This window comes from Pristis pectinata, chromosome 10 (genome assembly GCF_009764475.1).
Source record: "Pristis pectinata isolate sPriPec2 chromosome 10, sPriPec2.1.pri, whole genome shotgun sequence".
Lineage (NCBI taxonomy): Eukaryota > Metazoa > Chordata > Chondrichthyes > Rhinopristiformes > Pristidae > Pristis > Pristis pectinata.
This window is the reverse complement of record NC_067414.1, coordinates 52,461,050-52,474,284: the sequence shown is the minus strand read 5'-3', so window position 1 is coordinate 52,474,284 and position 13,235 is coordinate 52,461,050. Positions and strand designations below refer to the sequence as shown.

The following is a 13,235-nucleotide window of genomic DNA, read 5'->3' as shown; positions in this document are numbered from 1 at the left end:
CTCCTGTGGCCAGGGAGGACTCAAAGATCATTAACACTCCAGCAATCTCTTCCCTCGCTTCCCATAGTAACCTGGGGTATATCCTGTCTGACTCCGGGGACTTATCTATCCTAATGCTTTTTAGTAGCTCCAACACATTTGCCTGTTCTACAGTAACCTCACATTTGTCTAAGTCTCTCTCACTGCTGAACACTGAAGCAAAGTATTCATTTAGGACATCCCCTACCTCCTTTGCCTCCAGACACATATTCCCCCCTTATCCCTGAGTGGTCCTACCCTCAAGTCTAGTCATCCTCTTGTTCCTCACATGTGTGTAGAGCACCTTAGGGTTTTCCTTAACCCTACTTGCCAAGGCCTTCTCATGTCTCCTTCTTGCTCTCCTAATTCCCTTAAGCTCCTTCCTGGCTACCTCATAACTCTCAAAAACCCTATCTGATTTTTGCTTCCTAAACCTTAAATATGCTTCCTCCTTTCTCTTGACTAGACCTTACACCTCTCTTGTTCACCATGGTTCCTTCACCCTACCATCTTTTCCTTGTCTCAGCAGGACAAACCTATCTAAAACCCCATGCAAGTGGTCCCTAAACAACCTCCACGTTTCTGCTGTGCGTTTACCAGAGAACATCTGTTCCCAGTTTATGCTCCCAGGTTCTTGCTTAATAACATCGTAATTTGCCCTCCCCCAATGAAACACTTTCCCCATAATGTCTGCTCCCATCTTTGTCCATGGCTACGCTAAAGGTCAAGGAGTTGTGGTCACTATCCCCGAAATGTTTGCCCACAGAGGTCTTTCACTTGACCAGGTTCTTTGCCTAATACCAGACCCAGCATGGCCTCTCCTCTAGTCGGCCTGTCTACATACTGTGTCAGGAATCCTCCCTGTATACACCTAACAAATCTTATCTAAACCTTTTGCACTAAGGAGGTGCCAATCAATATTCAGGAAGTTGAAGTCACCCATTCCAACAACCCTGTTATTTTCACACCTTTCCAAAGTCCACCTACTTATCTGCTCCTCAGTGTCCTGATGGCTATTTGGGGGCCTATAGAATACTCCTTATAGAGTGATCACTCTCTTCCTGTTTCTGACTTCCACCCACACTGACTCAGTAGACGATCCTTCTATGATGTCCTCCCTTCCTACAGCTGTAATATTATCCCTGATTAGCAATGCCACTCCCCCCCAACCCCTTCTACCCACTTCCCTATCCTTTTTGAAACATCTAAACCCCGGAACCTCAAGCAGCCACTCCTGCCCTTGCGACAGCCAAGTCTCTAATGGCCACAACATCGTAATTCCATGTCCTGATCCATGCTCTTAAATTCATCGCCCTTATTCTTAACACTTCTTGCATTAAGGTAAACACATTTCAACCCATCTAACATTGTATTTATGCCCCATCCCCTGACTATCCTTCCTCGCCTTCTCAGTACACACCACATCTACTGCTACACCAAATGATCCATCATCTTATCTGACACTGGTTCCCATCCCCTGCCATGCTAGTTTAAACCCTCCCAACAGCTCTAGCAAACCTGCCTGCAAGGACACTGGTCCCTCTCGAGTTCAGGCGTAACCTGTGCCTTTTGTACAGGTCATATCTACCCCAGAAGAGATCCCAATGATCTACAAATCTGAACCCCTGCCCCCGCACCAACTCTTCAGCCACTCATTAGTCTCCCTATCTTCCTATTCTTTCCCTCCTTGGTGAATGGCACAGGCAGCAATCCAGAGATTACTACCCTTGAGGTCCTGCTTTTTAAGCTTCCTTCCTAACTCCCAATACTCGCTCTTCAGGACCTCATCCCTTATCTTACCTATGTCGTTGGTGCCAATGTGCACCACAACTTCTGTGTCTTCACCCTCCCCCTCAAAAATGCTATGCACTCGATCTGAGAAGTCTCTGACCCTGACACCTGTGAGGCAACATACCATCCGGGAGTCTCATTCTCGTCCACAGAATCTCCTGTCTGTTCCCCTAACCAACGAATCCCTTATCACTACTGCACTCCTCTTCCCCCCTCTTCCCTTCTGAGCCACAGAGACAGACTCCGCGCTGAGACCCGGCTGCTGTGGCTCTCAACCCCAACAGCATCCAAAATGAAATACTTGTTATCGAGGGAAACGGTCACTGGGGTATCCTGTACGGACTGCCCATTCCTTTTCCCTCCCTTAACAGTCACCCAACTACCTACATCCTGGACCCTGGATGCAACTACCTCCTGGTACCTCCTTTGTATCATCTCCTCATTTAACACTGTCCACTCCAACAATGGCTGCTCCGCTGGACTCCAACTTCTTTTTACTGGCTAATTTGCTAATCAACAGGTCTATCAACTCACCACAGCAACAAGAACAATGGGCCTATCTTTACAAACTGCTTCCCGCTCTCATTCTCCTTGCCTGCATTCATTCTATATCCCTCTTTGCCTTGCTCATTCAAGTACTTGTCCAGGTGCCTTGTTCCTGCCTCCAACACTCCTCTGGCAGCTCATCCCAGTTACCAACTACTCTGTTTGTCAAAATTTAACCCTCAGATCCCTTTTAAACCTCCTCCCTCTCACCTTAAACATATGCCCACTGGTTTTAGATACCACTGCCATGGGAAACAGACACTGGCTATCTCCCCAATCTATGCCTCTCATAATTTTATATACCTCTATCACCTCTCAGCCTTCATTGATCCAGAAAATCAGACACAGCTTAACCTGTTTCTCCTTATAACTCAAGCCCTCCAATCCAGGCAACAACCTTGAATCTTTTCTGCACTCTCTCTAGCTTAATCACATCCTTCCTGTTGTGTGGTGAACAGAACTGCACACAATACTCTAAGTGCTGAATAACCAAACTTTTGTATCACTGTAACATGACATCTCAACTCTTGTACTCAATGTTATTCTTGGGCAACTTCCTTTTTATATCTGCAATATACCATTGCAGTAAGATGGCAAATCTCAGTTCTGTTCCTTTGGGGAAAAAGGTCACATACTTTCCTTTTCATCTCCACCGTATTTCATTAAAAGCACATCAATCAATTTCGCTGCTACATGCAACTTGAATGGCAGCAGACTTAGCTTAATTGCAGCACACTTTAGCTCAGAATCAGAAGGTTAAGAACTTCCCACAGAAGAATAAGGAAGTTTTCCCAGAGTCCTAGCAAATTTTAGCTCTCTGCCAAGGCCACCAAAGCAGATTAAGCTGGTTGTGTGTTTCTGCTTTTTTGACCTTGTTGTTGCTACCATGATTCCTTACATCACAACAGCGACTATACCTTCAATTGGGCAAGAAGCATTTTGAACAATGTTTTAAGTGAATGTTTGTATCAGTTGTTTTCTCTGCAGGATGTTTCCTTCAAATTTTACAGGAAGCAAAAGTGCCCATCTTTTACATTTCAACAGATAACTGTTAGGACGTACCTTGTCCTTTTGTTGGTGGCAGCGGCTTTTTTGGTTTCTGTAAAGAAACATGAAATCAGAATTTAAACAGTGACTTAAGGAATTGGCTATTCTAGTATAACTACCTAATAGGCACTTTGTAACTTCATTCCTTTGAACTCTGTTTTACATCATTTAACTCAGAATTTCTCTTTCTTGATCTATCTGCCACAAATTTGAATGGCAAGAGTTAAAGCACACATAGAACAAATTAAATCTAACCAACACAAGGCAGATTGCAAAAATGTAAAAAATGATGCGGAGTTTTACTTTGCTACAGAATGAAAGGATAAACAGCAAGTCCAATAATAACAAAATGTGGAATACCAAAATTACTCAGAGGAATAAGGAGGCTATGTGAAATATAATACATCAAAGGAAATTTAGAATTATGGAAACACCAATCATAATTTGCCCTTTTTGTGTCCGACATTATTTCATTTCTCGAAAAATACGATGCAAGGCAGGGAGGCTTTGCTAAATGGAGCCTTCATCATGAATCCAGTCTCATTTGACTTAGACTGCAAATATCATAAAACTGAAGGAAGATGTCTGTCCCCAATTAACAATTAGGGGTCTCATATCATCAACACACTAAAAGCTATTTTATTCTGAAGTTAAATTCTTTCCATTTGATGGTGGACTTTGAAGGCACTTTTCATTAAAAAAAATTATATAAAACAGGTTTTAAACTTAACAAATTAGCACTTTACTTCATTAATATTTTACCTTCTGTGGTACATGCAGCATATATGACAATTGAGATATACACTTCAACATGCTTAACAGTCAATGAAAGCAAAGAACCCCAGAAGTCTGAGAGTGCAAACCGTAAACTTAGAGAGTGCACAAGTTAACTTGATCTCATCCTTCAAAACACCAATCTAGTCACCTTTCTGTTGACAGTTTATCCGATCAATAAATTATTTGCTCTTTCTTGGCACTACCTACACAAGAATGCTGACCAACTTCAAGGAAACGTTGATTTTAACTCAACTTAAGGTATCCTGAAGACCATTCTTCATTCTCATTTCTCAAGTATGTTATAAATGCTTAAATATATTGGTAAAAACCCGAGTTCCTAATCAGTCACTGTAGCTGCTATCCACTTGCAAGAATAAGTACTCTTGTTGTTCACAGTTCAATTTCCTTGTCTTGCTTACCAGAGCAAGAAAACAGTCTGCTCTTTTGCTGTCCACACACAAATAGGAAAATAAGGCAAAGCTTTTGTATTTACCAAATTACTGAGTTTATGTAGGGAATAAACATCCACTTTTGGAGACTCTGGATATTAAGGTACTAATTAGTCTGACTTTATTGATGAAACAGATGATTGAATCTTGTGGGAGAGATAGAAAAGAGAAATTTGAAATAAGCAATATAAAAATACATGTTTAGCTTAAGATCAGCTTTTCCTCCTTTTATATAGAGAACATAGGAGAAAAGGTACAGGTGAATTTATTTTCTTTTCAATTTGCTCTGAAAAAATCATTCATTTTCACACCCAACATTTTCTAATGAGATCTAAATATCAAACCCTTGCAAAAAAAAAGATACCTTTTAATACTGTGTTACTCTGCTTTTGAGAGCATTGATGTGCTGCAGTATTTAGATTTTTCTAAAAATATGCCTGTAACACACTAGGACCATTACTGAAGTTGCACTGAAACTTCCTACAATACACTGGAGAACTTGCTTCCTCCTAGAAACAACTTACATCATCAAGGTCAGGCTTTGGAGGCAATTTTGAAGGAGCTTTTGGAGCAGCTATAACCTGCATTAAAAGAAACGTTGCAGTTTGAGTTACAGTAGCAATTACATTGAAATAATTGAAAAGCAGATTTAAAAAAATGGAAGGCAGTTTGCTGTTGACTGAGAAAGGGTAATTAAAGGCTTGTTACTGACTGCTAATCTGGTTAGAGGTAGTGTTAATAGTAAGAGAAGGATGAAAACAGATGGGAGAGAAAAGAAATTGGTAAAACACAGAAGACAATGTTTGCTGGAAGTCTAAGAGAATGCTGGAAAATACCAGTTGGTCAATGCAGCATCTGTGAAGGAAAGAGAGTTAATACTGCTCATTGATAACTTTGCATTGGAAGTGGCTAGTTCTAACACACACTGGAAAAGCTGATTATCTGTAATTATTGAATTCAATGCTGATTCCCAAGAGCCTAAGACAGAGAAAAGGCAGTGGGATGGAGAATCAAACCGACAGACAACTGGAACTTAGAGTCACCCCTGAGCACTGAACGGATTTATTCTACAAAGCAGTCACCAGACCTGCATTTGGTTTTGACAATGAATATAGTACAGTAAGTTGGATGATGTGTATTGGTATATTATTGTCACTTGTACCGAGGTGCAGTGAAAACCTTGTCTTGCATACCGATCGTACAGGTCAATTCATTACATAGTGCAGCTACATTGAGTTAGTACAAAGTGCATTGATGTAGTACAGATAAAAACAATAACAGTACAGAGTAAAGTGTCACAGCTACAGAGAAAGTGCAGTGCAATAAGGTGCAAGGTCACAACAAGGTAGATCGTGAGGTCATAGTCCATCTCATTGTATAAGGGAACCATTCAGTAGTCTTATCACAGTGGGGTAGAAGCTGTCCTTAAGCCTGGTGGTACGTGCCCTCAGGCTCCTGTATCTTCTACCCAATGGAAGGGGAGAGGAGAGAGAACGTCCCAGGTGGGTGGGGTCTTTGATCATGCTGGCTGCTACACCAAGACGACGAGAGGTAAAGACTGAGTCCAAGGAGGGGAGGCTGGTGTCCATGATGCGCTGGGCTGTGTCCACAACTCTCTGCAGTTTCTTGTGGTCCACCGTACCAAGCCGTGATACATCCAGATACGATGCTTTCTGCGGTGCATCGGTAAAAGTTGGTGAGAGTCAAAGCGGACAAACCAAATTTCTTTAGCCTCCTGAGGAAGTAGAGGCACTGGTGAGCTTTCCTGGCCGTGGCATCTACGTGATTTGACCAAGACAGGCTGTTGGTGATGTTCACTCCCAGGAACTTGAAGCTCTCAACCCTCTCAACCTCAGCACCATTGATGTAGACAGGTGCATGTACACCGCCTCCTTTCCTGAAGTCAATGACTAGCTCTTCTGTTTTGTTGACATTGAGGGCAAGGTTGTTGTCATGACACCATTCCACTAAGCTCTCTATCTCCTTCCTGTACTCTGACTCATCGCTGTTTGATACACGGCCTACAACGATGGTATCATCTGCAAACTTGTAGATGGAATTAGAGCAGAATCTGGCCACACAGTCATGAGTGTATAGGGAGTAGAGTAGAGGGCTGAGGACGCAGCCTTATGGGGCACCATTGTTGAGGATAATCGTGCCGGAGGCATTGCTGCCTATCCTCACTGATTGTGGTCTGTTTGTTAGAAAGTCAAGGGTCCAGTTACAGAGGGAGGTGTTGAGTCTTAGGTCTCGGAGTTCGGTGACAAGCTTGTTTGGGATTATTGTATTGAAGGCAGAGCCATAGTCAATAAACAATAGTTTAACGTAGGTGTCTTTACTGTCCAGATGCTCCAGAGCTGAGTGTAGAGCCAGAGAGATGGCATCTGCTGTAGACCTGTTTCATCGATAGGCGAATTGCAATGGGTCCAGGATTGAATGACTGTTTACGCCCCTGGATGGTGAGAACGGAAGAGCTAAGGTATTGCCTTTCCTGGAAAAATGCAAGGAAGATGGAAGAGAGAGCCAGAGAGTTGCAGAGGAATTGTCCTTTTGGACAATTCCAAAAGTGCAGTGGAGTGGAGGAGAAAATGTTTCTGGTGGTGGCATCTCATTAAAGGTGGCAGAGATATTGGAGGATGATCCATTGAGTGTAGAATCTGGTTAGTTGGAAGGCAAGATCAAGTGGAACCCTATGATGCTCTGGGTGGCTGAGCAGTAGAAGTGCAGAAAATGGAACAGAATTAGTTCAGGCCCTGGAGAGGAAGCCACAATTAAAGTGAAAAAGAAAGATATCTCAGAAGCACTGGTGTGAAAAGTGGAATTGTGGGAACTTACACGATGGATCAGGAGAGACTGGGAGAATGGACTGGAGTCCTTTGAGGAAGAAGGGTGGGGTGGGGGCAATATTGATTGCCAACTTATCTTCTGAGATCGAGATGGAGATGTTAAAGGAAAAGAAGATGTGAATATGAGTAGAGTGTAATATTAACTCAGTTATTCTCTTTCCATACACCCTAGCCAATCAGCTGAATATTTCCAGCAATTTCTGCTTTCAATCTGAAGTAATTTTGTCCAGGAAATGTTTTAGAAGTATGATTACAAACTCAAGCACATCAAAACACGAAGCAAACATGATATTAGGGAGCCCAGAAATTTTTTTGTTTAAAAATTAAAGAAATTAAAAACACTCCAGAGAAAACAAAATACAGAATAAAGAACCCAAAAATTAACAAGTAATCAAACAAGCAACACTTGTGATGCTTAAAACAGTTGAAGTACCAAAAACAATCCAGAGTTTTTGTTCTCCCATTAATCCCAGTGCAAAGTGTTAACTTTTGCTGATAATTAGCCTGAACTGCATATAAAAGCTTTCACCTGTTCACATTGATAGCAAAGTTTAGTTTTTACTTCCCATTGAAAAGCTCAGGATTTAAAAGTTAATTGGTTCAGTACTATCATTTGTGACTTTGCAAATACAAAAGTAAATTAAACATTTTAAGCATTATTAGTACAGTATATACTTTAACCTACCCCCTCTTCCTCCCCTCCATAACTACGGCACTCCATTCATTGCTCCAATCAAAATGGCAAAGGTTGCCTTGACGATGAGTTCAGAGTGTATTTGAGAAGGGCTTGGAATATGTTGTGAAGTAACTAGGGAAAGGGCTATTTTGGTTGTAATATTAATTAATGATCTCATGGTCATGGATCCTCAAGGAAGATTACTCACAACATGATGGAATTGGTGTTTAGATTAAAAGTGAGAAACTTAGGGCTAAAACCAGTGACTTTAGGTTTTCCCGGTTACTTTCCCCAGAGGCATTTGATAAAGCGTAACTTCACGAGAGTTCAGGACATTGCATGGAGGATTGCTGAAATAGAAAACAGAACGAAGATGGATCATTTTCAGGTTAGCAAGCTCAAGCCATGGAGTGCCACAGGATCAGGTGTATTGCACCATTTTTTGCTGACACAATGCCTATACTTCTCGCTGCCTCAGTAAAGCAGCCAGCATAATCAACCCCACCTACCCCGGACATTCTCTCTTCTACCCTCTCCCATTAGGCAGAAGATACAAAAGCCTGAAAACACATACCACCAGGCTCAATGACAGCTTCTATTCTGCTGTTATAAGACTATCGTACGGTTCCCTCGTATAAGATGGACTCTTGACCTCACACCTTATCGTCTACCTGCACTACACTTTCTCTGTAGCTGTGACACTTTATTCTGCACTCTGTTATTGTTTTACTTTGTACTACCTCAATGCACTGTTGTAATGAATTGATCTGTACGAACGGTGTGCAAGACCAGCTTTCCCCCCCACTGTACCTCAGTACTTGTGACAATAATAAACAAATTCCAATATAGGTTGGAAAGAAAATTGTAAAGAGGACATAGAATCTTCAAAAGGAATAGTGATATTTAAATGATTATGCATTAATGGGCAAAGTATAATGTGATGAAATTAGATACAAATAGAAAGGGTGAATTTTGTTTACACAAAGATGGAAGTAGAGACTACAGAATGCTGCCATGCAAAGGAATCTGGTTGTCCTTGTACATTAAACACCAAATAGAACACATAGAATGCAGGTACATTAGTAATGTTGGCCTTTATTGCCAAAGTACCAGGTAAGCTCATGGGACTGAAGGGTGGCAAGTTCCCTGGACCTGATAGTATCTATCCTCAGGTCACATCCATAGATTGGACTGGTGAGACCCCATCTGTGCCTTGTCATTCTGGGAGGGATATACTTGCATTCCATATGTGGCACTTTAGAGGTGGTGTACAAGTTTAATTCAGGGGATGAAAGAATTGTCTTATGAGAACAGTTGAGAAGAATGAGAGGTGAACCTATTGAAAGACAAGATCCTGAAGGAGCTTAATAGGGTAAATATTGAGAGGATATTTCCCGTCATAGGAAAATCTAGAACTAGAGAGCATAGTTTCAGAATAAAGGTTATTCATTTGAGGAAATGAGGAGGTTTTCCCTCTTATGAACCTTTGGCATTCTCTGGTCGAGAGGATTGTGAATGCATTCAAGGTCAAGATTTTTATTCTGCAAAGGAGTCTATGGTCACATGAAGTAAGTGAAATCAAGGCAAAAACAGATCAGTCATGGTCATATTAGAAGGTTTATGGAAAAGATCTCTTCTATTTGTTCTAAAGCTTAAAGCTCAGTATATCATTTATAATAAAAATCCAAATCTACAAAGTACAATCATTTCAAGCAGTTTAAAAATGTACTCAAATCAATAGACAAAGAAATGCCTGCATGAGGAAGCTAATTCCACAACCCTACAAAGTAAAGGCAATTTTATAAGTGAAAAAGGTGAAAGTTTCTGGCTGAACTCCCCTGTTCCCTTACCACTAACATACCTCTCTTCCAGTTTCTGAAACCATGACGACAAAGTTGTCTGGGAAAACCCCTTCCTTGCCATTTAGTTCTCCTTTCCACCATCCCCTGTCTCCTGTATCCTATAATAAAAAGAATATTAGAAGATTTTAATCTTTTAATAAAATTTAAAAGACAGCATTTACCAAGAACACATGGTTATTGAACTTTTATTGGAAGTGATACAGATTGGGTGATGAATCTTTCTACTAACTGAAGTGAAACCTGAAATCCATTTAAGAGCATCTTCAGGTCTACATTTAAAAGCCCGAAACACACAACTTTTGCCAATGGTTCTGAGTTCTTTGTGTGTTGGCTCACCTGACCTCTTATCCACTGTTGGGATCCTACAGCGAGTCCATGGGTGGAGCACAACCCCTTCGCTTTATGCCAGCCACGGGTGAGGTATGTACAAGTAGCTCCATTCACTTCAATGGGATTGATGAAGAAGTTGATTGAAAAGGTATGTACAGGGAAATATTTAAATAATATTTTCCATGAATGTGGCAAGTAATTTTTTAAAAAATTATTTAAGTCCTTTTCATCATGATCAGAGACATTTAAAAGCAGTCTCAAAAGGCTTTTGAAAGGCCAACACAGCCGTTCAGGGGCCTGGATCTCTGCATTCACCACCTAAGATTTTGTGGCTGCTCGTGGATTGGTCCATCTTATGGAACAGCAGCAGCGAGGCCCACAGGTTGACTGGACTCAACGGGCCGCAAAAACTGCAGCTGCAGGAACATCATCACGGGACCAAGGGGCAAGATCCAGCACATTCCAACGCAGTGATACAGCAGTGCTATGGGTAATAATCGCTAAACTGCCACTTCCTGCTGAAGTTGGGAGGATAAGGGTGGCAGTAGATCAGAAAGGGTTCTCAGCAGGAGGCAACATCCACTGAAATGTGGATGGCTCACACTGTGTTCTTTAGTCCCAGTTCCCAATCACCAAGTATTCCACTCTCATCTGTCATTGAACAGAATGTTCATTTTATCATAGTGCAAAAAGACCAGACAGCATATCAGTCCAAACAAAGTGAGAGAGATTATTCTGGAGTCGTGAAGTTATGGATAGCAAATATTAATTAAAATGAGAACCAGTCTTCAGGAAATAAAACCTGTTCACAATTTAACTTCAACTGATACGTCAAGGCTATTGAAACCAATCACCGAGCGTGTAACATTCTGATTCCGTACTATTGAAACTACACAGGGAAAGACAATAGATGAGTGTTGATGTTAATTGGTGGTCGTTGAAAACATCAGGATGAGATCAGGGAAGGCATTAAGTGGCCACCTCCTGTAGTAACAGAATGGAAAGTTGACACTTCACATTCTGGCTAGTGGTATATTCAGGATTCAGGGAGCCATCTCTCAACACTAACAAAAGAGGTACATTTTCGCTATCTGGAGTTTGTGCTCAGAAGCTTTCAGACCAGCCACCAGTATTTGAATATTCAAAGAGATTCTGCTAGTTGGGATGTGCTACCACTGTAAATATGTAATTCTGCAAAGTTACCTGTCTATATTCAAAATATTAAAGTTATGTAGGTAATTTATAGCCATTGAAACTGTAGTTAATCATTTATTATTGTCTGTGTGTTTAAAAGGTATAACACATTGTGTTAGGAGAAGAGAACTAGATTTTCTCCAGAAGATCTGCTGCATTAAATAAAGACTTAAATGTCCCAGTTACAGCTTCTGTGTTGCTCAGTTTAGTCTGTCACAACACCAAGTTTGTAAATTAAATCGTTCAACATTATTTATGTAATGTCATAATCCATAAAAAGTTATGCTTTTCCACTACCATGCTTCCCTGTGTCTGCTTGTCCCAGTGTCCCCATGCAGAACTAACCCAGGGACTACAGCGTGGCTGATGGAAGGTTGTTGCCTTTCAGTGCAGACTCTGAACAGCCCTGGGCCGAGAATACCCAGGTGTAGACAGCTGTTCCCTTTAAACTAGCTTGTTGCCAAGCACTGTCAAAAGCACTGATGGAGTGGCAGCATAAGATACAGTCACCATATATATCACAAGCAATTTATGCTCCACAGGAACCACCATCACTTTAATATGAAGGCCTCAGCAATCCTAATAACCTGTTCAGGAGACAGGTGGCTGCAACACCCTGCAAAGCCCTTTGCAAACGAATCCACATATGCAATGACAACAGTCCAAGCTTGAGTTTCCTGTAAAGCACTCAGACATTGGGTAGTTAGCTTGCGCTACAGTGGGTGTTCCATGGATAGCCACGAGATGTTGGATTGTGGTTAGATCCCCAACAATTCCAGAAGAGTCAGTCACCACTTTCCCATGATAAAGGATGGGTTCCAAGTTCCTGGACATGGAACACAATCTTTCTATCAGGTTCCTTGAAGTACGAAGCCTTTCAGAAGCCAGTTAAGTTGACTTGTCTGAGAAACACCCACAGCCTAGACACAGGAAGAACAGCTATTTCTTTCCCTCAAGGACATTTGGAATTTAGAAATTTACAGGTAATTTCAACAAATTCAACCCAGTTCACATAACCTCACCTGGTAATTTAATCCTTGGAATCCCACTATTACTCTGGTAGATGTCCGTCTAAGGCCAACATATCCTCCCTGGATTGTGATGATAGCTCTAACTACTGCTTTGTACATCTCCTCCACTAACATCCTCTGAAAGGAGATCTGCTGCCTTTACCTGGTCTGGCCTACATGCAAATCTGGACCTACAGCAATGTGGTTACCTCCATATCTTCTAAAATGGCCAGCCACCCGGCAAGTGCAGGAGCAGTTAGGGATGAAACAAATGGTGGTTCTGCCTGTAATGCATATTTCCAGGACTGAGTGAAAGATCATAGGTGACATCCTCCCAATTTGGGTGCCCAGCAATATCCCAGCTCTTCTGCTACTCAGGGAATTTCTAAGCCAGTCATTGATTCACCCTCAACTTCACTGCTGAGTGACAGGAATAATGGCAAATTCTGTGGGTAACAGATTTTATGCAGTATTGCATTCAGATTCTCACGTCTCAAACCTTAGCACTGGCCTTCATGGGTTATTTGCTCCAATTGCTGTCCAATCATTTGTATAGAAGGCATCCTGGCCTCTTGCAGCTATTTTCCATTTTCTCCACTGAGGCTTCAGTACCACATTTAAATACCTTGGAGTCATCTCTCCATATGCTGATGCTGCCTTGATTCATATCCTGCACCACCTATTAGCAG

General features: G+C 41.5%; 1 protein-coding gene across 2 annotated transcripts in view; it reads right to left on the bottom strand.

Annotated features, from left to right (window-relative positions):
• cd2ap (CD2-associated protein) overlaps positions 1–13,235 on the bottom strand; it is a 144,094-nt gene that overhangs the window by 33,829 nt on the left and 97,030 nt on the right. For both annotated transcript variants that reach the window (XM_052025172.1, XM_052025173.1), the window contains exons 9-11: positions 10,012–10,110; positions 5,153–5,209; positions 3,418–3,454 (exon numbers count right to left, since the gene is read on the bottom strand). In XM_052025172.1, coding sequence (XP_051881132.1) covers positions 3,418–3,454; positions 5,153–5,209; positions 10,012–10,110 — 193 coding nt within the window. The remainder of the gene's footprint in view (positions 1–3,417; positions 3,455–5,152; positions 5,210–10,011; positions 10,111–13,235) is intronic.